Source organism: Muntiacus reevesi, chromosome 2, assembly GCF_963930625.1.
Source record: "Muntiacus reevesi chromosome 2, mMunRee1.1, whole genome shotgun sequence".
NCBI lineage: Eukaryota > Metazoa > Chordata > Mammalia > Artiodactyla > Cervidae > Muntiacus > Muntiacus reevesi.
Window position 1 is genome coordinate 173,719,283 of NC_089250.1, and position 24,150 is coordinate 173,743,432.

General features: G+C 59.4%; 1 protein-coding gene and 1 pseudogene across 1 annotated transcript in view; one reads left to right on the plus strand and one right to left on the minus strand.

Annotated features, from left to right (window-relative positions):
• The window catches only part of FAM20C (FAM20C golgi associated secretory pathway kinase), a 31,264-nt gene extending 17,843 nt beyond the window's left edge, over positions 1–13,421 (plus strand). The window contains exons 4-10 of the mRNA XM_065923623.1: positions 4,926–5,018; positions 5,354–5,469; positions 10,491–10,671; positions 11,229–11,338; positions 11,496–11,577; positions 12,106–12,165; positions 12,601–13,421. Of these exons, the coding sequence (XP_065779695.1) occupies positions 4,926–5,018; positions 5,354–5,469; positions 10,491–10,671; positions 11,229–11,338; positions 11,496–11,577; positions 12,106–12,165; positions 12,601–12,850 (892 nt within the window). The 3' untranslated portion in view covers positions 12,851–13,421. The remainder of the gene's footprint in view (positions 1–4,925; positions 5,019–5,353; positions 5,470–10,490; positions 10,672–11,228; positions 11,339–11,495; positions 11,578–12,105; positions 12,166–12,600) is intronic.
• An 8,528-nt stretch (positions 13,422–21,949) lies between these two features.
• Positions 21,950–22,964, minus strand: LOC136158389 (inorganic pyrophosphatase pseudogene; annotated as a pseudogene).
• Between the last annotated feature and the right edge of the window lie 1,186 nt (positions 22,965–24,150).

Sequence of the window (24,150 nt, forward strand, 5' to 3'; positions counted from 1 at the left end):
GGCTTTTGTTCCTTCACAGATTCTGGTCATAAGCTGCCAATTTACTCTATTTTTAACCAAAGCAGTTCTCTGTTTTCCCACAAGTTGAGGAAGGCTGAGATGCTGACGGTAACAGTGGGAACAGCCGGGGGGCTGCTCCTCTGCGGAGGGGACGGTGGTCCAGCAGCGGCCCCGGGGGGCACCACGGTGAGGCCCTGTGAGAGCTGGGGCAGCACTTGGCAGGGACTAGAGGCACCCCCCAGGGGGCACGTCCTCCCCAGGAGCCAGGAGTTTGCTTGGGGACACGGGGATGGTTTTTGCTGCTGAACCTCTGGGGCTGTGGCCCCTTCTCCCCTGTGAGCACAGACGCCTGACCAGGTGGCTGGGGGCCAGCACCTTTGACCCTCACTGTGCCTGGAGGTAGCTCTGATCCCTGAGGAAATGCAGATTTTCAGGCCCCGCAACTGGAGCCATGTCTGACTTTGGGAGCCCAGAGGAAAGAGCCTCGGACACCCAGTTCCTGACCAGGGCCTGCCATTTCTAGCTGTGTGTTTCTGTAGACCACTTGTGTCATTAAAACAAGAACAGGGGACTTCCCTGGCAGTCCAGTGGTTAGGACTCCATGCTCCCAGCGAGGGGGCTTCAATCCCTGCTTGGGGAACTGAGATCCCACCTGCCTCTCAGCAAAAAATTAAAAATAACCAAAAAACAGGGACAACGGTCAGAGCCTTGAGAGGCTGCCCAAGGATGAATCGTGCAGCCCAAGGAGGGCCCACGAGGCTTCTGTGGAAACAGAGGCGCCTTCTCTCAAAATCTGCGTCATTTCTTACAAGTATGGTGGTTTCAGCATGACCAGCTCTGGAGGAAACAGACTGAATTTCACAGCCTCTCCAAGCTTGCTCAACCCTGCGTCCTTTGAGCTGCTGTGCTGTTGTCCGTATTCGTCCCCTGGTGCTGCTCTAAAACACGATCCCAAGTGAGGTGGCTTAACGCCACCCAGCCCTAGTCTCGTGGTTCTGGAGGTCTGAAGCTGAAATGGATCTGTGGGCTGTGGGCTTCCAGATACTCTGCAGGGAGTTGACTTTCTGCTGAGGGACGCTGGAGAAGGAAACAGATCCCCCCCCAGAGCCTCTGTCTTCAAAGCCATCAGTGTTGCCTCTCCTACCGTCAAGTCTGCCTGCACCTCCCTCTTTTAAGTACACTTTTGATGATGTTGGGCCCATGGGGATAATCCAGGATAATCTCTGCATCTCAAGATCCTTAACTGGATCACATCTGCAGAGTTCCTCTTTCCGTTTAAGGTAGCATGTTCATAGGTTCTGGGGATTTAGATCACAGATTTCCTGGGAGAGGTCAGCATAGTAGTCAGTCTCACTTTAGTCTGAACAAGCACAATCGGGTATCATTGTGCTTTCTTCTGAGCTCAAGGAAGTCCTTCTGAAGGAAAGGGCTTGGCTTGGTCCTCTGGAGAGGCAGGAGAGAAGGACACGCGCGAGGCCCGGAGCACTGGCAGGGCTTCACGGACCTGGGGTGTGAAGGAATCGGGGTGCCCTGCAGAGCCTGCTCTCTGCTGGCCTCTCTGGGCCAGGAGGCGTGTGACGTTCTGAGGCCTCCTCGTTTCCACCAGCTTCTCCCTATCTGCCCCTCCTCACCCTGTCACGACTGCCAAGGCCCTCTTTGACTCCAGCGGCCACCTAACCCATGGTTTGCCTTATTCCTCAGTTGCTGTTTTACCAGGAAGTCAGCCTTAAGGCTTTTCATTTCTCTGCCGCGCAGGCCCCAGGCCGGGGTGCCGGGCTGACCTCCAAGGCAGTGTGGGGACTCCAGGTGCTGCCTGCTCTCCGTGGGGGTGGGCCCCGGGAGGCTCCTGCTCCCAGGAGGTCCTGGTTGCGGGTGGGCGCACTGCCGTCAGCCCCAGTCCCTCGCAGTCAGCAGAGGAGGACCGCACACCTGAGCTCCAGGGAACACTGATCTCCACTCCCCGGATCCCCGCCCCTCCCGCTCAGAGCGAGCCCCAGGTGCCCAGCCAGCCCCAACTCCAACAGCACCTCCTGTTCACATCCGCATGCCCCCCTTCCCAGGAAAAGGCCTGTGACGGGCCTCACCCCACGCCTCCCCTCCCACACCTGAGCACACCTTCTGCCAGGGCACCTGGAGGAAGAAGAGGCTTCCAGGTTACCTGGTTCAATCAAGTCCACTCTCCTGCCTGGTGCGTGGGGTTCAGTACTTTTCCAAAGTACCTGCTGCTCCCCAGCGCAACCCAGAAAGTGGCAGAAAAGTGGGCAGACAGGTGAGGAAAGAAGCCCTAGTCCCCCCAGAGGAGTCAGCGCCCTGGCCCCCGGCTTCCCACGGACGCTCCCAGGTTGTGCCAGGCTCAGCAGCTGGGCCCTGGACATGCCAGCATCCACCACCCACCCCCTCCCCACACACTCACAGCCCTGAACCCCGCGGTCTCCTCTCAGGCCTGGGCTGCTGGAAGGGCATCCGGCAGTGGGTGAGCAGAGCTGCCTTCCCGTGAATGGCCCGGGGACGAGGGTCACTGGGAAACCCCGAGGTGGGAGACGGGAAGGAGCAAGGGACTGTTCTGGAACCTGGTCACAGAGCCTCCAGGAAGTGTCTGGTCTTCTCCCAGAGCCGTGGGCTCAGAGCCACCGGCATTCCAGGTGACCTCACTGGGGTGAGCCAAGGTCGAGGCAAGGGACAAAGGCCAAAGCGATAGTGGTGGTGGTGGTGACTGTGGACGGAGGTTCTGCTGAGCCGTGCGGGGCTGGGGGGGGGGGGGGGGGCAGTGCAGGCCACCCCCAGCAGACTTGGTGACCAGAGCCCCGGGCGGGGTCTGAGGGCCCACTGCACCGCACTTTTTAAAGGGCTCTGTTTGGAGGGCTCTGCGCCACAGGCTGGCAGTGAGTTCTGACATACTTTCCAACAAAAATAATTCTTAATTTCACAACAGACTGAAAAAATAAAAGGCCAGGGACGTGTTGGGTGGGGTTTGCAGGCGACTGGAAGACGCCTCTTGGAGGGGGCCGTCCTGAGGTCTGCATGCTCCAGGCGCACAGAGGGTCTGCAGAAAAGAAACCTGCTGAAATCTGCACCACCCCTTTTCCAGTTAAACTCTGGAGAACCAGCGCTGTGTAGACAGTGCTCGGCTCAACCAGGGACTTGGGTCAGCAGCCGCTTCCAACCTCAGAAATGCCCAGCCCGCCAGCAGCTGCAGACACAGGGCCGTAGGCCACTTCCAGTGAGGGAGCTGCACTCATTTGGTTTGAACCACAGCGTCTTCTTAAAAAACTGACTTGCCAGCGTTTAAAATCAGGGTATTCCACCAGGAAACCCGGACTCGGTCTCCAAGACGTCTCAGAACCTTTGCGAGTGTGGCCTTCCCCTCTGCTGGCGCCCTGCAGCCCCCTCCAGGGTCTGTGACGGAGAAGCCCCGCTGGGGACGAAGTGGCCTGCACCTGGGCCACGAGCAGCCGTGCGTGTGACCCTGTGAGTCTCACAGAGGGCCCGGGGCAAGGCCAGGCTGCCCCAGCCAGAGTCCTGCCCTGGCCAGTGTTACCCCTGCTGGAGCTGTGAGCAGTGGTCTGTTGCCAGTCACAAGCTGGTTCCTGGAAGAGCTGATTCAGGTGACATTCAGGGAAGCGTGGAGGAGCGTGTGTCCTGTCAGGTGCTCTAAGAGCACAGGGAGTGAGGGGCCCACCAGCGGACGTGCAGCCTGCCGGCCTGAGCCTCACGTCCCGAGGGTGGCCGTGTGGTCCCAGCACCTGCGCGCGTGTGGCTGGCGGTGCTGGCGGGCGGCTCCAGGCGCTCTGGCCGAGACTTGCTGCGTACCGGGGAGGAAGGCCTCAGGCTGGGGAGCGTCACCTGGAAAATGGGCTGCATCTCCTGGGCTGGTGCGTCCCAGCCTGGCCTCGGCCTCCGCCCTGAGGGGAGGTGTGGGCCAGGCCTTAGGAGGCTGGATCTGTGTTCCCCGCTCGGGGAAAGGTTGTGACCTTTGCAGATTCTTGTAGCTTGAGGGCTGCGCTTCCTCCCGGTGGTGCCTTCTGGAGAGAGGGTCCCGGCGGTGGAGGCGGGCCCGAAGCAGACCTGGATCTCATCCAGGGAGTCTGTTGGCTCCCGCTCAGCCTCGGACGGGGGCAGGTGTCCCCATGTGTGAGGTTAAACACCAGCCGTCGCTGTGTTTGCAGGGTGACTGACTTTCGCAGGGTGACGTCCGCCCTTCAGCACTGCCCTGCGCGTGGCTGGGTGGGGGGCTGTCTGCTGCTCACGGGGGTGCCCAGGACATCAGAGCCGTGGGCTCCTGGACCTCCTCGTTCTCCCGTCTCGGGGAGTATGGGGCCCCAGCAGGGCCAGGCTGTGCTCCCCTCACTGCACGCGCACACGGAGATGGGGCGGCCGGCCCAGCGGGGCTTCCTGGGGGCCCAGGATGCGAGGGACGGGGTGGCCGTGCTCACTGTGGGCCAGGGGAGGCTTGGGAAGGAGCCACCTCTGAGGAAGAGGCAACAGATCGCGGTGAGAGCTTAGCCGGCAGGTCTCATGCGTGCAGAACACGGTGCCTGCAGTGAACCCCATGGGCCAGGCTGCAGGCCTTGTCAGAGCTTTCGGGGTGCTCACATGCACACCGTAGGACCTTTACCCAAACTCTGAATTCCTCTGACTGAAGACTGAATTCCTTGGACTGAAGACCCCCTTTACACTGGGAGCTGCAGGCTGGTGGGGAGGGGAGGCTGACTGAGCTTGGGGAGACTCCAGGAAGGCGTGAGACCTCCGCCTCCAGCAGAGCAGAGGCCTCGGAGCAGGGCCCTCCCTGTGACTGCGTTTAACGCTTGCTCCCAGGATCCCTGGGAGTCTGAGAGTCAGCTTCTCGGAGCTGCACGAGCTACACCCCTTTCCACTGGGAGGATTCAGCCATGAAAACTCCTTCTGTCTTGTCCTGTTCTCTCCAGGCAAACAAGGGAGCAGGAGACGCCTCCCGACTTCTTCTACTTCTCCGACTACGAGAGGCACAATGCGGAGATCGCCGCCTTCCACCTGGACAGGTGAGTCCCCCCACAGGCACGCTGTGTCATCGTCCCCGCGCAGGCGCAGGCTGCTGTGAGCTGGCTGTCAGGAGTAAGGGCCAGAAGACCCGGGGTGTCCGCTTCTCTGGGAGAGACCCAAGGTCGCAAGTCCCACAGAACAGCCCTTCCCTTGGTGGCCCCGGGTCCGGGGTAGCTCTGCGGAAGAGGACAGACTTCTTTTGGGCTCAGCGGGGCCCCTGACTGCTGGGGAGGAGGGGAGGTTGGGGCCTGACAGAGGAGAGCAAGTCCATTCAGATCCAGTGGAGCAGACAGAGAGCACGAGGTGAGGACGCCTCTCCCGGTCCTTCCACCAGGATCCTGGATTTCCGCCGGGTCCCTCCTGTGGCCGGCAGGCTGGTCAACATGACCAAGGAGATCCGAGACGTCACGAGGGACAAGAAGCTGTGGAGAACCTTCTTCATCTCCCCAGGTGACCCCCTCCCCAATGAGCTCCCTCCCCGGGTGACCTCAGCTCCCTCCCCAGGTGACCTCCCTTCCCAATGAGCTCGCTCTCCGGGTGACCTCTTTCCCTGGGTGACCCCCTCCGAGGGTGACCCCCCTCCCCGGGTGACCCCCTTCCCCGGGTGACCAGGACTGCCCCTGGTTATGAGCGACCTGGCTCGGTGGCTGTGTGCGCGTCACCCTGGCCCGGCGGCTGTGTGCACCTCACCCTGGTTCGGCTTGTGTGCGTCACCCTGGTTCAGGTGTGTGTGCGTCACCCTGGCCCGGCAGCTGTGTGTGCGACACCCTGGCTCAGCTGTGTGCATCACCCTGGCCCGGCGGCTGTGTGCGCATCACCCTGGTTCAGGTGTGTGCGCATCACCCTGGCCCGGCGGCTGTGTGCACCTCACCCTGGTTCGGCTGTGTGAGCGTCACCCTGGCCCGGCGACTGTGTGTGCCTCACCCTGCACCACGAGCCCTAAGTCTCAGAGCTGCCAGGTGGTCTCACTGTTCCCAACACCGCCCCTGAGCTGGGGTAGATGTTGCTACCAAAGGCTGAGGCAAACTCCCAGCCTCCTGGGAAGTCTTCTCTAGGTGGTGCAGCCAGAGTGGACCTCCGTCCTCTGGATGCCCCTAGATTAAAAACACCCCGTAAAGACCCTGCCATGGCTCAGGGCTCTGTGGGCGGGGCAGCCTCACTGCTCCTTGGAGGGTTGGTACTGCCCTGCCCTTGGGCCTGCCCACTCCAGGTGCACGAGGCCCCGACTCCATGGTGTCACCCTTCAGTGCATACACGGAGGAGTTGTCTGCCCGCTTGTGTCAGATCTGACCCTTGGGGCTCCCTTTCTAACCACCCCCTTTTGGCCAGGTGCCCCCTCCCGAGGCTGGACCACGAGGAACCCCTCCTACATCCTGGGGCTTTTGTCGCTTGTATTTCGTCTTGGAACATGCATTGTCCCAGTGATGCCGGCACAGTGGAGTGGAGTGACCCAGCTGAGCCACCAAGACCCCACAGGGTGTGGCCCTGTTCCCCGACCCCACAGGGACGCCTCAGCCGTGCCAGGCACCTGCCCAACCAGTTCACACAGACAGAATCCACACGAGGTCCTGCACTCGCCGAGTCTAAAGATCTGCTGGCCCAGAAGCCCCTTCCTTGTAGGTCAGCACAATTCTCGGCCTCGTGATGAGCTGGTCAGCACTCAGCCCTAGTTCCGTCAGGGGATGTCTTTGTCACCCGCTGCTCAGGGTTCCTCCTCTCCGAGCCCATAGAGAGGAGAGCAGGATGGAATCCCCGAGGCAAGAGGGCTCCATCCCCTGTGAACGAGTGTCTGGCCCACATGACGAAATCGAGGGCCCAGACGAGAGTGTTGTTGGGAGGGTGTCTGGCCACCCTGCCTGGGCCCCACCAGCCTATGGGGGTGTGTGCCCACCTCGGTCACGTCCGGGGACACAGCCTCACCCAGCCCCCAGTGGCCCCCCCTCCCCACACCCCAGCTTTAAATGGTTTAGTTGCCACTTGGAATCTGAGCCGTTTCACTACACCTGTAGCATCCTCACAGCAAAGGTGACCGGTCCATCCCTCGAGTCCCCTCCCAGCCCTGCGCCCTCCATACGGCCACAGCCCGCCTTCCGGCCGGAAGGGGCTGCCTCCACCGGCCTCTTGCCAGGGGGCGGGAGCACTAGGCTCTGTCTCTCCCGCCGTGGCATGACCCTGAGTCGCCAGTTCCGCAGCCTGTCCAGTGTTTGCTCTTTGGTTTCTGAACCGGTTGATAAGCCCGAGCGAAAGGGACAAAATAACTTGTCGCAAGGAAGGGGAGGGACTGAAGTCTGACATCTCAAGAAATGGAGACGAATCAAGGAGTTTCTCTGCTGGATTTCCCTTCCTCTGGGGCCCAGGGGCCTCCTAGCTGCGCCCCTGCCATGTTCCTAGAGCTGTGTTGTCTTATGGAGGTTTGTAAAGGAGCAAGGGCTCCTTTCCGCGGTCAGCAGACAGTTAGTTGTTAGTCTAGGCGGGTGATCTGAGATGCTGGCGTCCCGCCCCACCCTCGCACCCGTCCGCACCCGGGCCCGGGTCTCCCTGGTCTCCCGAGCGCTGACACCCCCCTCGCCCCGAGCCGCACCATCGCTCAGCCTGGCCAGTCCCAGAGGCAGGACTGCGGGGGCCCCAGCTCCCGGCCGCTCTCCCGGGCCTGTGGGTCCCCGCCTGGATGCACTCCTGCCCCCTGTCCTCGGAGCTGCCGGCTTCCGGCTCAGCTCCGCCTGCTGCCTCCGACACCCGCCCTCTCTGCCCAGACTGTTTCTGTTCCCACCGCCTCTGCTCCGTCAGCCAGATTTCTCCCCGAGAGCCTTGGGAAGCGTTTGGTTTTCTCTTAAGCAGCAGCAGGCTAACAGGAACCAGCTTTGATCTCACTGTAGAAAATGAGGCCTGTTCAGATTCTGTTTGGAGCGTTTCTGCTTTGCTGGCATTTCTGCTCCTGTCGGGGGGTGTAGAAGCACAGCGGAAAGGCTTCAGAGGCAGCGTTTGCGGGAGGCCAGTCCAGCCGCTGCCTCCAGCCTCAGGGCCCTGAGCAGCCCTGCTCCAGGGTCCGTCAAGATCAGGGGGACGTGTGCAGCCCGCGGAAACTGGGGTGTCCGATGGGCTGAGAGGTGGGGGTGGCCGGCCAGCCGGGGGCAGCATCAGCGGGGGGCAGTGTCAGGCAGGGGCAGCCGAGTGCCCGTCACCGCAGGACTGAGTGGGGGCCCGCAGCCAAGCCTGTGTCTGCCGTGCGACACCTTTCTCCTGCTTTCCTGGTGACTCCATCGCTGCGTCTCTTATCCCGAGATCAGCCCGCATCCTCCTGCGCAGCTCTAGGCCATGGGCGGCGGGGTGTGCGGGGAGGGGGGCCGGCGAGGGGGCGCGGCGGATGGGGAGAGGGCAGTTGTGCACCCCCCAGACTCTTCTGCTCCTCCCCGCCAGTCAGCCACCTTTAAACCAGCTCTTCCCACGCTGGCCAGGGACTGGTGGGGTGGTCCCTGGGCCTCTGTCACTCTGCGGTTAGTGTCCAGACTCCCGCCGGGGGCCAGAGGGGTTCCCAGAGCTGACAGACCCCTCCCCAGCACCCCCGCCCCTTGTGACACCCCCCACACACCCACGGGGCGTCGGAGATGGGCAAGGACTCACCCCTCCCTCCAGCAAAGCCCCGAAACATTCAGAGAGGAACCAGCCTGGATTCTCCGGGACCCTCAGGCTGGCAGGCTGGGACCCCTGATCCTCAGAGACCAGGGCCCTCCCCAGGGAGCCCTTCCCGTCTGAGTCCTCAGGTCCTCCCCACTGACTGGCCTGCTGCCCTGGGCGTCACAGTCAAGGGGAACGGGCACTGCCTCCCCAAGCCCAGCCTCTCCATGCGCCGAGGCGGGTTGTGGGCCGCCCCTCTCTGCTCCCCGGGTCAGGAACTGCACAGCCCGGTGTTCCGAGACCGAGGCTCAGGGGAGTGAAGCCCCTGGCCCCGCACAGGGCTGCAGAGCCCCACCCTGACGGCCCGGTACAGGCGGGGTTTGGGTTTCTGACTAGGAAAAGGCTGTGGGCCCAGGAAATGCCTGTCTCTTCACATGACTCCGTCTAAAGCCAGCTTAGGCTTAGAGGTTACAGATACGAATTCCAGGGCTTGGAGAGGATTTTCCTCCTGAAAACGGGGCTGAGATTGAATCGTGCCGACACAAGAGACCTCAGGCTGAGCGGTCTTCGATCTGCCGGGTCTGCAGCAGTGGCTGCAGGACCCTGAGGTGCAGGGTGGGGCAGGCTTTGCTGTTGGCGGGGTGGGGGCCGGTGCGCAGGGGCCTTGGGCTGGGGGCTTGCTTCCCCCTCAAACAAAGGCAGTGATGGAGCGCGAGAACACGGTTCCTAGGTTCCGTAGGAAAACGCATGCACAGACTCGCCCGCCGCCCAGCACAGGGGCGCTTCTCGAATCTCTCCTCCTGTGGGGACATGACCCACACGTCTTAAGTCCAATGTTTGAAGTGTGCAGTTCAGTGGTTTTTAGTGCATTCTCCGTGTTGTGCAACAGTCCCCACTGATTCCAGGATATTTGCTCACCCTGAAAGAAACCATCACTGTTCAAAGTCACCCCACCCTCCCCTCCCCCCTGCTCTGAGAGCCTGCAGCTTCTGTGTAGGTTTGTCTGTTCCCAGAGTTTCAAGTGCACGGTGTCTGGCTCTGTCTGTAATGTTCATGGTTCGTCCATGCGGTGTTCCGCTTCATTCCTTCTGTGGTAAATGCTGTCCCATGTTTCGGACAAGCCACGCTGACTCGGGACGGTCTGCTGGGAACATCTGTGTCTAGTGTCTGTGTGGGCATGTGCCTGGGAGCTGGATGCCTGGGTCACCGGTTCTGTATCCAACTTTCTGACTGTTTTTCATAGCAACTGCACCATTTGACATTCCCACCACGGCTGTATCAGGGTGCAGCCAATTTCTCCACACCCTCAACAACACTGGTTATTATCTGTTCTTTTGATCAAAACTGTCCTAGTGGGTGAGAAATTGTGGATTTGATTTGCATTTCCCTGATGACTCACGGTGCCCAGCATCTTTTCCTGTCCATGTTGGCCATTTCTATATTTTCTTTTGAGAAGGATCCTTGAACTCCTTTGCCCATTTACAGATTGGGTTATCTTTTTATTAGTGAGACGGAAGGGTTCTTGTGCAAGTACTGGGTGCTTATTTGGTCACGATTGCAAGCATCTCCCCCACGCTGCCTCACTTTGGAATGAGGACCTTTTGCAAACGACTGAACAGAACCTCCACAGACCCCAGGCTTACTTTGGAGGGTGATTAGGAAGAACCCAGATTCCGATTTGAGCTCTGTGTCCTGAGCCATGTGGCCCTGTGGTCTGCAACACAGGGCTCGGGCAGGTGGCTGAAGTCCAGGGTGAGACGGCGGGAGGGCCCCGCCCAAGGAGGGATGAGTCGGACACAGTGCCAACTCGCAGACCCCGCCCAAGGGCCCCAGCTGACTGCCCCCTCCACCCACAGCCAACAACATCTGCTTCTATGGGGAGTGCTCCTACTACTGCTCCACGGAACACGCCCTGTGCGGGAAGCCGGACCAGATCGAGGGCTCGCTGGCCGCCTTCCTGCCCGACCTGTCCCTGGCCAAGAGGAAGACCTGGCGGAACCCCTGGCGACGCTCATACCACAAGCGCAAGAAGGCAGAGTGCGTTGGGGACACGCTGAGCCGGGGCCTCTGGAGTCCCGCCTCCCCGGGGTCTCGGGAGGGCTGGCTTCTGCCCGACCTGCAGCAGAGAACGAGCCCGGGGTCTCGTCCACACCAGACAGTGTGAGCGGCAACAGCTAGTGTGAGGCCGCCAATACTCAGAAAGGGCCCTCACGCAGGAACTGGGGGCCAACTGCCCCCTGGGGTCTCTCCACGATTGGACGAGGCTTCAGATCCCTTCCCTTCTTGAGAGAGACGCTGTTCCTCCAGCTATGGAGACATCCTTGCGAGTGTGCTGTCCCAGCCTGTCCACACACATGGCCTTCCGGTGGTGTGGTTCAGTCACCTTCCGGCCCCATGCTCCTGTTGACGCAGCCTCAGCCCACCATGGGCAGCTGTCACTTGCAGAGACTTCGCTCTGCGGTGACACGTTTTCTCTCTTGGGCCCCCTGGCTGCCCCATGGATCCGCTGTGCTGAGCCGGGCAGCCCCAGGGGGTGGCTTGGGCCTCCTTGTCCTGCAGACGAGTCTGCCCTTCTGATGCCGGCTCCCCTGCAGGTGGGAAGTGGACCCTGACTACTGCGAGGAGGTGAAACAGACGCCCCCCTACGACAGCAGCCACCGCATCTTGGATGTCATGGACATGACCATCTTCGACTTCCTCATGGGTATGTCCAGGGCCCCCGGCCCGCCCGGCGAATGCCCAGCTCAGGTCCAGCCGCCGCGGGCTTGCTCGTCCTCGGTGCTCCCCATGCAGAGGCCAGACGGGGAGGGAGGGCTCGCCTCCGAGCCTCACGCAGGCTCCCAGCAGGCCTGTCCCCACAGGAAACATGGACCGCCATCACTACGAGACCTTCGAGAAGTTCGGGAACGAGACATTTATCATCCACTTGGACAACGGGAGAGGGTGAGTCCTTCCAGGCACCGCCAGGGGCCGGCTGTCCCCCGGCCCAGACACACCCAGGGGGCAGGCGCTCCGTGGGAAGGATGGCCCGACCTCTAAAGGCCCCTCGGGGTGACCCAGGGTCCTGGCCAGGGCTCCTGTGAGCTGTGGGACGGCCTCCAGAGCAGGCGTGTGTGCAGGGCTCAGGCCCCTCTGGCGGTCAGAGCTGCAAGTGCCCAGACACCTCGGGGGAATCAGCTCTGGGCACCTGGGCACTGTGTGTGGGGCCCTCACCCCACCCCTGTGGCCAGAGCTGAGGCTGCCCTGCCCTCGGGCCTTGTCCACCCAGCCAGGCCTCAACCTGTCACCGTCGAGCGTCTGCTCGGTCCAGCGGCCAGATGGCTTCTGGGCACCTGCCTCATCCCAGGCCCTGCGTCTGGGGCTGGGGACAGCAGGATCCGGGCCCCCCAGCCAGCCCAGGGGTCCTCGCGGCCTGGCAGCTCTGCCCACGTGTTCCCCGCCCACCCCCCAGCTCTGCCCTTCTTCCGTCAGGTTTGGGAAGCACTCTCACGATGAGCTGTCCATCCTGGTGCCTCTACAGCAGTGCTGCAGGTAGGCCCTGCCCCTGCAGACGCCCGGCCAGCCCTCCCGCAGCCACGGGCCAGACTGAGCCTTCCCACCCTGCCAGGTGGCGCCCCTCCCAGGACCCAGCTCCCTGCCCCCACAACGGCCCGCCCTCCATGCAGAGGACGACACCGAGGGCCCCGGCCCCCGCTCTCCCCCCACGTGACTCCCGAGCCCAGCCCCTCCCTGTAACAACCAGGGAGACAGGCCGTAGGGCCCAGCCTCCTGCTTCGCGTCCCCCTGGCCCAGAGACTGAGCCGAGCCATGGCTGCCTCCCGACCCGCTCCTGCTGGAGAGGATGGGGCCTGCCGGACCTCACTGCAGGCAGGACCCTCCCCAGCGCCCCCGAGGCCCATCCGGAGCAGGGGTGAGGGCACAGGCAGGCTGCTCCTCGGGTGCCAGCCTGATCTCCGTCTCCGGCAGGATCCGGAGGTCCACGTACCTGCGGCTGCAGCTCCTGGCCAAGGAGGAGCACCGGCTGAGCCTGCTGATGGCCGAGTCCCTGCGCGCGGACCGCGTGGCCCCCGTGCTGTTCCAGCCGCACCTGGAGGCGCTGGACCGGCGGCTGCGCATCGTGCTGCGGGCGGTCAGGGACTGCGTGGAGAAGGACGGGCTGCACAGCGTCGTGGAGGACGACCTGGGCCCCGAGCACAGAGCCGCGGCCGGGAGGTAGTGAACGCGGGCCGCAGCCAGGCCAGCCGCCCGGGACGTGAGCCCGCATGGGCAGATGGCTGCCGGGGCACGTGCCTCACTTCAGACCCGGGCAGCCAGGGGCGCGCGCTGTGCCCACGGACAGAGGAGGCCTGGTGGCGGGCCAGCACCCTTTTTTACGGAAAGGAAGCCTTTACTTATGGTTTTGTATTTGTACCTGGTGTACATGTACATACATAGAGATGTTACCTGTACAGACCCTGACCACCCCGCAGGTCACACATGGGGCCACCCAGCCGGTCTAGATGGTCCCGAGAAGGGCTCCCACTCTGGACTGAGCTCGCAGTAGAAACTCTCCTCCCTTCCCGGGGCCACAGGAGGCTCCCGAGGCCCTCACAGACTCGCATCAAGGGATGAACACCGCGTGGGTTTCGAAGTGAAGGACCAGCCATGCCCCAGCCGCCGCTCTGACCTCATGGCACCATCTTGAGCCGGTGCACATGCGACGGGTCATGCGGCTGGCTGCCTTCAAGGCATTTTCGTGGAATAGTTTGCAATGTGGTAAAAGTGCAATAAAGATTCAGCAAGTATGAGCTAGGGCCTCACTGGCATCTGCGTCCCTCAATTCCTGCTGCCCAGCAGCCTGTCCACTCTTGAGCACGGCCAGTGTCTGTCCTGGAAGAAGGGGCTGCCTGTCCCATGCCTGGTGTGGTTGCTTCCAGGGAACTGAGTGCAGCTCCCCGAGTCTCTCCAGGGCTGGCATCACGTGGGCGCCGTGTTCACCCGCAGGAGCTGGCACGCACTGGGGCTGAGCCAGGGGTGGCCAGAGAGACCCAGCCCCCCAGGGCCCCGCTGACGGATGCAGGGGGTCAGAGCACCTCCTGCAGGCAGACCGGGCCCTGGATGAGCCTGCCGGCCGACGGCTCACCCAAACCTCGTGTTCTTCGAGCAGAGAAATCACAGCCCCTGTGCCTTCACCAGAGTTCCCTCACCTGTCCCCTAACTGTCCGGGCACACACGTGGGGGCCACATGGGGACTCAGGGAGGAGATGGCCATCCACAAGCTGGAAGAGAGGACCCACCAGAAACCTGGCCTGGTCTCCAGGCCCCAGAACACAGAGAAGAGCCTGCGTCTAGATGCCCCGTCTGCGGTGTTCCGGTGCAGCGGCCTTTGAGCCCTGGTCCCGACCCAGAGCTTCCCCGTCTGCCAGAACTCCCTGAGCTGAAGACAGAAGGAGAAGGGAGCGGGGGAAGCCTGCTCTGGGGGTGGCCAGGGGGAGCAGGGACAAGGCTGTGGTGGTTACATGTGTTTAAGTTCGTGCTCTCCCCAGTAAGAGTCTCTCCAGATCCAGAGTCACCCCCGCTTTGGGCGGAGAGGAACACTCGCAGAGAAGGATTCTCTCAGCCACGGAACGTTCCTTCCCAAAGGGCAGTGTCCGCCCCGTTGTTCCTCAAAGTGACGGCCACGTCCAAGGGGCACATTTGGGGGGCATGTCCTCCCCCCAGAGGGGACGCAGCCTCAGAAAGGAGGCCCTGAGCTCCGCGGAGCTGCCCCAGGGGCTCAGAGCTGGGCAGCAGGTAAGCCCTGGAGACAGCTTCGCTCAGCCTCAGTGCAGCCAGGACAAAGGGCCTCAGTCCGGGACTGGCTGGGAGCCCAGCACAGCCGGAGGTGGGGCCGGCGGGCCAAGGGGCAAGTTGGGGGCGGGTGGAAAATCACTCGGTCGGAAGCTCCCGGTGAAGGCGGGCTGGGGGTCTCCAGTCCACCTGAGTGAATAGGATTCTTGTGAAGACTGGGTGATGCACAGTCAGACCCTAGAGAAGCCTCGCTGCAAGGGGCTCCTGAGGAGTCTGATGAACACCCATCTGGCAGGACAGTGTCTCGTCCCCTCACCACAGGGGGCACAGTCAGAGGCTCAGAGCTCGGGCAGGCCCGTGAGGCCACCCCCCGGAAGCCGGGAGGTGACGCAGGACAGACGGACATGCAGCGAACTGACTGTGCGCACACACCCTGAGGGCCCGCAGATGCTGCTTGGTGGGCTGGGGGCGGGGAGGGAGTCAGGAAAAGGGAAACGGCAGGGAGGCCTGGCCCCCCCGGTGTGACGGTGAAAGGCACAGAGCGGGCTCAGACCCAGGAAGAGCAGAACGGAGGAGCCCTCGTCAAAGTGAAGACAGGCCTAGGGACAGGTGACATCTGGGTAACGGTCACACCAGGAAGGAAAGACAACAGGACAGTCCACTCGGCCGTGATGAGCTTCCCAGGCACGGCCACGTCAGCGCTCAGCGCTGTCTCCCTCAAAAGGAGAATGTGATGCAGCTGAACTGAAAGGCACTGGGGAGGCCCAAGGCCTCTCTCAGGCAGGAAGATGGGAGGTTAAAAAAAAAAAAAAAAAAAAAAAAGGGAAGTTGTAAAACTTGCAAAATAAAATGTTTGCCATTTAGAAGCGTGGCGACAACGTGCAGACAAGCCATGACAGCCCAGCACACCCGGGGAGACAAACACAAAGCGATCTCTCTGGGTCTTTGCTTCAGGAACAGGGGTGATGCGGGCGGGGGTCCACTCTTTTCCATGATCTGATCGGATGTGACTTGACTTTTGAAACTGGATCCGTCTATTCAGTCAGTCAGTTCAGTCTTTCAGTCGTGTCTGACTCTTTGTGACCCCATGGACTGCAGCATGCCAGGCCTCCCTGTCCATCATAAAGTCCTGGGGTTTACTCAAACTCATATCCATTGAGTTGGTGATGCCATCCAACCATTTCATCCCTCTGTCATCCCCTTCTCCTCCCACCTTCAATCTTTCCCAGCATCAGGGTCTTTTCTAAAGAGTCAGTTCTTCGCATCATGTGGCCAAAGTGTTGGAGTTTCAGCTTCAGCATCAGTCCTCCAATGAATATTCCAATGATCTCCTTTAGGATGGACTGGTTTGATCTCCTTGCAGTCCAAGGGACTCTCAAGAGTCTTCTCCAACACCACAGTTCAAAAGCATCAGTTCTTCAGCGCTCAGCTTTGTTTATGGTCCAACTCTCACATCCACACATGACTACTGGAAAAACCATAGCTTTGACTAGACAGATGTTTGTTGGCAAATTAATGTCTCTGCTTTTTAATATACTGTCTAGGTTGGTAATAGCTTTCCTTCTAAGGAGCAAGTGTCTTTTAATTTCATGGCTGCAGTCACTATCTGCAGTGATTTTGGAGCTCAAAAAATAAAGTTCCTCACTGTTTCCATCATTTCCCCATCTATTTGCCATGAAGTGATGGGACTGTGTGCCATGATCTTAGTTTTTGAATGTTGAGTTTTAAGCCAGCTTTTTCACCCTCCTTTTTCACTTTCATCAAGAGGCTCTTTAGTTCCTCTTTGCTTTCTGCCATAAGGGTGGTGTCATCTGCATATCTGAGGTTATTGATATTCCTCTCAGCAATCTTGATTCCAGCTTGTGCTTCATCCAGCCTGGCATTTCACATGATGTACTGTGCATGTAAGTTAAATAAGCAGAGTGACAATATACAGCCTTGACCAATATACTCCTTTCCCAATTTGGAACCAGTCCATTGTTCCATGTCTGGTTCTAACTATTGCTTCTTGACCTGCATACAGATTTCTCAAGAGGCAGGTAAGGTGGCCTGGTATTCCCATCTCTTTAAGAATTTTCCACAGATTGTGATCCACACAGTCAAAGGTTTTAGCATAGTCAATGAAGCAGAAGTAGATGTTTTTCTGGAATTCTCTTGCTTTTTCTGTGATTCAGGGGATGTTGGCAATTTGATCTCTGGTTCCTCTGCCTTTTCTAAAACCAGCTTGAAAATCTGGAAGTTCACAGTTCACGTATTAAAGCCTGGCTTGGAGAATTTTGAGCATTACTTTGCTAGTGTGTGAGATGAGTGCAATTGTGCAGTAGTTTGAACATTCCTTGGCATTGCCTTTCTTTGGGATTGGAATGAAAACTGACCTTTTCCAGTCTTGTGAGTTTTCCAAATTTGCTGGCATATTGAGTGCAGCACTTTAACACCATCATCTTTTAGGATTTGAAATAGCTCATCTGGAATTCCATCACCTCCACTAGCTTTGTTTGTGGTGATGCCTAAGGCCCACTTGTTTGCATTCCAGGATGTCTGGCTCTAGGTGAGTAATCATACCATCATGGTTATCCAGGTCATTAAGATATTTTTTGTAAAGTTCTTCTGTGTATTCTTGCCCCCTCTTCTTAGTATCTTCTGCTTCTGTTAGGTCCATCCCATTTCAGTCCTTTATTGGGCCCATCCTTGTTTTCCTCTATTTCTTTGCATTGATCGCTGAGGAAGGCTTTCTTATCTCTCCCTGCTATTCTATGGAACTCTGCATTCAAATGGATATATCTTTCCTTTTCTCCTTTGCCTTTCGCTTCTCTTCTTTTCTCAGCTATTTGTAAGGCCTCCTCAGACAGCCATTTTGCCTTTTTGCATTTCTTTTTCTTGGGGATGGTCTTGATCACCACCTCCTGTACAATGTTATGAACCTCTGCCCATAGTTCATCAGGCACTCTGTCTATCAGATCTAATCCCTCAAATCTATTTGTCACTTCCACTGTATAATCGTAAGGGATAAGATTTAGGCCATCCCTGAATGGTCTAGTGATTTTCCCTACTTTCTTCAATTTAAGTCTGAATTTGGCAATAAGGGGTTCATGATCTGAGCCACAGTCTGTCTATTACTTTGATACAGATTCAAACAGCAGACAAAGCTGCTGGACGGGAGGAGAGGTGGGGGCAGGGCTGAGCCGTGAGCCGGGCGAGGGCCCCCTGCCTGGTCCTGTGTGCGTCTCAGCGCGGCTGTGCGGGAACCTGAATTCCGATGTGCCCAGTTCACCATCTGAACCCAGCCGGGCGAGGGGACTTTCCCTAGTTATCGCGGGAGTGCCTGGTGCCCGGGACTCAGACTGCTGCGGGGGCCCAGGGTGGCGGAGGACACGAACAGGCCGGGAGAGGCTTGCTGTTAAATCCCTCTCTGGGAAGCCGGCTTCCCCACGAGATTTGGGCGGCGTGCTTGGTCACAAGTGTTAAGGACAGCACCTGCCACGGGGCCATGGAGAAAGTGGCAAGAAGTCAAGCATGACTGAAAAAACAAATGGGGGGAAATCCAAACAAAAGCCCTCCTTGGTCAGCCTACGAGCTCGTTATGTAGAGTCGGGGACAGGAGCTGGCGGCCGTCTGAGGGCAGAGAGCACTTCCTGAATTAAGCAGGTGAGTGGACAAGTCAGCCAGTGCCTGGGTGGGAGGCACGCGCAGCCCCTGCCCCCTGGGTCTGAGGGATGCAGGGTGTCTGTGCGGCTGCAGGGATGCAGGTGGGCGACTCAGCATCTCTCCCAGCCCCCATCCACAAGCCCAAGACAGACAGAGGACAAGGAGGCCCCTGGTGAACTCCGGCCCTGCCCAGAGCCTCTCCACCTGGGAGCAGGTCAAGTGTGCAATTCTTGGGACCAGCCCCCAAAGGCCACGCCCAGAGGTGCAGGCTGCTGGATTCAGGGGCCCCCAGGCTCCCCTCCCAGGGTCCTGCGCAGTCCCCCCTAAAAACTCTCCCTCAACCCACTGCCCCAGCCCTCACCCAGACAGAACGGGACAGAAGCAGAGGCGCCCAGAAGCCTGGGAGCAGGAAGGGCTTGGACGAACCCCACCTTGGTCAGGAGAGCCCACGCTGGGGGCCCCCACATGCACAGAGGGGCCTTTCTTACCCTTTTAAAATTGGGGTACAGTTGCTTTGTAACATGTTAGTTTCTGCCGTACAACAGAATCAGCTATGTGAGTGTGCTCACAAATGCCCAACTCTGTGACTCCGTGGACTATAGCCTGCTCTTCTGTCCGTGAGATTTTCCAGGCAACAATCCCCTCCTGGACCTCCCCCCAACCCCGCATTGCACGGAGCCCCACAGGGCACCCCTGTGCTCTACAGCAGCTTCCCACTTGCTGTCTGTTTTAGACGCGGCTGTGCCTGTGAATCAGCCCAGTCTCCTGATTCTTCCCACCCCTCCCTTCCCCCTCCCTCTCCAGCCCGGGGTCCACACCTCGGTCTTTCTTAGTCTGCTTGGAGTTGGCGTTCAGGAGCAGGGGTTTGCAGGCTGGCCGGGGACTGGGAACTGTGTTCACCCCCAGGAGGGGGCGGCTCCCGGCCTGCAGCTTGAACGGGATAAGAGGGGGCCGGCAGTGGCAGGGGGCCTGTGGGGCCACAGCAGGCCGCCCAGGTCCAGAGCAGTCCCGCTGGGCTGTGGGGGCTCTGATTGGCCAGCACTCCCCCTGAGGCCTGAGTGCTGTCCCGCCCTGCTCCAGGTTGCAGCTCCCCAGCTACACTCGGTGGGACGTGCCCTATGGTCAGTGTTGTCCTGGGGGAGCCTGGGAGGCCGCGGCGGACGCGCTGTGGTTGGCTCCCTTGCACCATCTAGAGGGGACCCTGAGAAAGGCAAGACCAGCCTCCTCGGGCAGAGGCGACCAGAGTCTGGCCTGGGAAGCGCCGCCCGGATCCCTGCGTTCACGATCAGAATCCAAGACCTCAGAAGCAGCGACATGTAGCTGCTGGCCCAATGGGCCCCTCGGCCCGCTGAGCTGTCAGCAAGCCCTGCCTGCCATGGGTTCCAGAGCAGGCTGGCTGCCTGTTCAGTGACAAGGCTCGGGCCCCGCCAGCCCCCAGGGCAGGCCCGGAGCCGGGGGAGGTAGCCTTGCCACCCCTTTGGACAGGACGCAGTGCAGCGCCCGGGCCCAAAGACACCCATGGGGTCAATGGGTCAGTGTTCAGCAAGTGTTCAACAGGAGTTCTGTGCACTGGTAAATATTTTAGCACTGAAGAAGGAGAGGACAGAATTTATCTGGAGGGTTGACGGGCACCCCTGGGCCGCAGCCCCGCCTTCCACCCTGCTGTGGGCCCCACCCCACCCTTACTTTGTTCTGACCCCAGGCGCTACTCAAAAACCTCATCCTGGAAGGTCTCCTGGCCTCCAGCCTGGGTGACTTCAGTGTGTTCTCCCACGCCCCCCTCCCATGGCAGATCACGTGTTTCGGAGGTTGGGTCCACTTCCCACCGGACAGCGGGGCCATGTAAGGACTAGGGGCGTGGCCCAGCACCCCAGCAGCTCTGCCCACTCAGCCCCCCGTTCAGCAGCCCTGGCTGCCCCCAACCCTGAACTCGCTGCTTCTGCAGGGGCGCCTGCCCCCCAGCCCCGAGCCCAGGCCTTTGCAATCCTCGCTCGAGCCCATGCAGACTCCACGGCCGGGCTCAAGGGTTCCCACTCCCCTGTGCATGGCCCCCGGTGGTCTCACTTCCTGGGATTCAGGCCTGGCGAGCCCCCTCCCGAGAGGAGTCCAGATTGATGAGGCTGAGAGGACCCCAGAGGGGCAGACGGTCACTGCCACAGCGGAGCGACAGGGCACGTCAGGTCCTCTCTCCACCTTTGCGGAGGGGGACAGCTTCTGTCTGTGAGATTTTCTATTTTCAACCTTTCTGTCCTTTATGAACCTTCTGTAACAAACACAACTTTTAATTACAAAATACAAAAGTGTGTGAGTAAGGGCTAACAAGACCCGACAGAGGTCACATGCAGTCCCCGTCTTCCTCGTCTTCTCTGGGGTCGTCCGTGCACGTCTATGTCGGACGTGCTGGGGGAGGGCTGCGGGCGCTCAGGGCTGCCCTCATGCCCAGCTGCTGCCCCGTCTTCACACAGGCCTCCCTGTGCCCAGGCCTGTGAGCGCCCACAGGCTGCCCGACCCTGGAACTGCAGCCGCGTCCTCCCCTGAAGGGCCTGGGTCCCACACGGGTGACCTGACTCCGGTGAGCTGGTCACCCTCCCGGCCCGTGGAGGGGACTGCGCGGTCGCCCTGGCTCACGGCTATCCTGAGAAGTGAGTCAGCATAGAAAGGCAGAGGCTCTCAGTCGCTGCTGGCCTCCTGCTGATGCCTGGGCCGCCATTCTCAGCAGTGTCTTGAGGATGTTTCCAGCTTACAGGTGGGAGACGCCGTTCTTCCCATTGTCAGGCCCCAAATAATGACCCAAATAATAAGTCGTTTTCAGAAGGAAGCCAAGCAAGGTTCAGACGCCTAAGAAACCAAAACACGTTGGGAAGGTTTTCTAACCGATCAGCCTTCATGTTCAATTCAATTAAACAAGTGAACAGATTGAAGCGCCTCTCCCACCATCCACTCTCTTAGGCGGCAGAAGCTCATCCCGAGACCTTGTCTCTGGACCGGCCACACCCTGGGAACGAGACCCCCACTGGCTGGCCCTCCCCAGGCTGACGCAGATGGGTTCCGGGGGCGCTGTGCCAATCCGCACCCCCAAGCCTGGTCTTTCTAGACTGTCCCCTGCATCCTCTCCTCTCCCAGGTGCAGCGAGACCCACGGGAGAGCCGGCCCTGCCCCCGCCCGTCCTTGGGTCTCTGCGCTCGTGTGGCTTCGGCAACTCTCCGCTCCGGCCTGCCGGAGCAGGCACGGGCTTTCAGGACTGCTCTCCCGTGATGGGCCTGGTCCCCTGAGTTTCAATTGTTGCCCTAACCTGAGCTCTCTGACAGAGTCAAGAAAAGTCGAGAGTGTGCAGGTCACTGGTTTTCTTGCTGTGAAGGGGAGGGTTCTGCCCGTCTCACTGTGTCAGGGGGGCTTTTGGATCAGCTGCCGGACCTCGGTGCCGTGGTGGTGCCTGGCGTGGGGCTGGACCAACAGCCTCCTTGTTGACGGACATCTGGGCTGAGTCCAATTTGAGGAAAAGAGGAATAAAATCACTCTGAACACGAACACAAGTGTCATAAAGTTCTGTCTTCACTTGGGATAAATGCCCAAGTGAGCAACCGCCGGGTCACACGGTAGCAGCAGGTTTGGTTTTTTTTTTTTTAATTTTTTTATTTTTTGAAACAAAATAATTTTTATTTCCTAACCCATGGCAAACATATACATCCAATATGTACTTATCTTGCATACTCAGTCACAGATGACTTCCAAACTACAACCGGCTTGATATTTAAGCAGGAACTAAAAGTTACTTTAGTTGACATGACAAATGCTCTTAGATGGATAACGTATGAATATATTGGATTGGTGACAACAGAATCTGACTGATTAGTTCTATAAATTTAAAGCTTGGAAAAGCTACTGCTTTGACACCTAACACTTTCCGACAAGCAGGATGCAGCAATATCAGCTTGTATTCCAGAGGAATCGCCTTAGTTTTTCTGGTGATGGAACCACTTATCCACACCTGCTGGTATTGTGCAGGCAGATTCACGTGGTGGTGGTAAGCGTCCACAACGGCTTTGGCGGCATCAGGATCACCCTGGGAGGGGCCCTCAGACACTGTGGTGTTCATGCAGCTGATTCCTTTTCCATCAGTTTTCTTGGTCACTAATGCTCTCCAGTAGTCATGAGTGCTTTCAATAATGTCAACTGCAAAGTTCTTATCTTTAAATTCTGCATTGAAAGCAAACTCATTCTCAGGTTTTCCATCTGGAACCTTGTACCTCCTAAACCAATCCACAGTAGCTTCCAGGTAGCCAGGTTTCAGCCGCTTGATGTCATTAATATCTTTATAATTGGCTGCATCAGGATCTTCAACATTAATGACGATGACTTTCCAGTCAGTTTCCCCTTCGTCAGTCATAGCCAGAATGCCCAGAACTTTCACTCTGATAATTTCCCCTCGTGCACACACCTTGCTTCCAATTCACATACATCAATTGGGTCATTGTCACCACAACAGCCAATGTGTTTGTCATTGTGTCCTGGGTCTTCCCAAGTCTGAGGGATGGCACCGTAGTTCCAGATATATCCTTTATAAGGGAACAGATTTGCAACATAACGGAGCTTTCCTTTCTTCACATCTTGCTTAATTGGGTTTAAAGGGTCCTTTGTAGCAATCTCCATTTTTGCATTTGACCAGCGTGGCACTTCAACCACCATGTGAAACACTTCCTTATCTGCATAAATTGGAATATCATGAAATGGAGAGATATATTGTCCTTTTTCATTTTTGAGAAAGACTCGATACTCGAGGGTGAAGGGCGCCGCACACTCCTCGCTGCTGAAGCCGCTCATCCTGCCGGAGACCAGCCGCCGCCTCCGCTACTGCTACAGAGGCACAAGTCCGCAGGCAGCTCCAAATGACAGGAAGTGAGCTCCAGGCCTGCGCACTGTGGAGACTGGCGCGGCCACGTTTAGTTTTTAAAGAAACAACCAAAATGTTTTCCTGATGGGCTGTACCGTCTGACATTCCCACATCCCAGCATTTTTCATTTTGACACCTGGTAGAGACGATGCTGCAGAGCCCCTGACTGTGTCTGAGCCCGAGTGCACCTCAGGTCCCACTGCAGGAGTCGGAGCCGGGAGAGAGCTGGCACAGCGGCCCTGGGTCCTGGGCGCCCACAGCAGCAGGCCGGCCACCATCCCCTGCTGGGGCAACAGGCTGGACGGAGCACAGGTCATTTCAGAGCTGCAGGTGCAGCTTCGAAGGTAGAATCTTCTGGAAGAAGACTATTCCGGTATCCTGGCCTTGGGCAGATGCACTGACAGGGCTCATGGCCAGAATTTTGCAGACTATTCGTGGACATGCCTTTTGCTGGTACGGCCACCTTGAATCAAAGGGCCCTCCTTAGGATCCCACCTCACTTCTTGCTAAAACGTCCTCCCCCTGTCTTTTCTCCCCAGGTGCCCACCAGTGACCCCCAGAAGGGACCAGTGAAGCAGAGGCTTGGCTGAGGAGGAAGTTACAGAGCAGGGGGCCACTGGGCTCAGAGCTCCACAAAAGGCCCCCCAAGGAGGATACAAGCGAGACGGCACAGCAGGGACAGAGTGCGCCAGGGTGGGCTGAACCCTGTGTCTGGCTCTGGTCCGGCTCCTGGCAGCTCGGGAGTGCTCTCTGGGGGAGCCAGAAGCCAGGGAAGGACCTCTGAGTCTTGGGGTGCGCTCAGGCTCGGGGGACCCAGGCAGCTCCGCCCTGAAGTCTGGGGCAGCACAAGCGGGAGCGGGAGGTGGTGCCCCCCCACCCACACCACCCCGCCCCGCCCCCGCCGTCGGTCGGACCACCCAGCGCGTGGCTCCCTCCTCCCTCCGCTAGCCAGGGGGTCACCGCGAGCCCGCTCTCCGCTCCCCTCGGCCGCTTTACCGGCTTCAGGGGCCTCCCCCGCTCCGGGATTGGATGCGAGAGGACGGGTGGGGGCGGGCGGGGGGACCCCAGGAGCCCAGGTTCCCCGCTCTGGCGGAGAGCAGCCGGCAGCTCAGACGCCACTGGTCCGCGCCTGAAAGAACCTCCGCGCCGACCTGGAGCGCTCCGGCGGGCGGCGCGGAGGAGGCGGCAGCATTGGCGGCCCGCGCACCGCG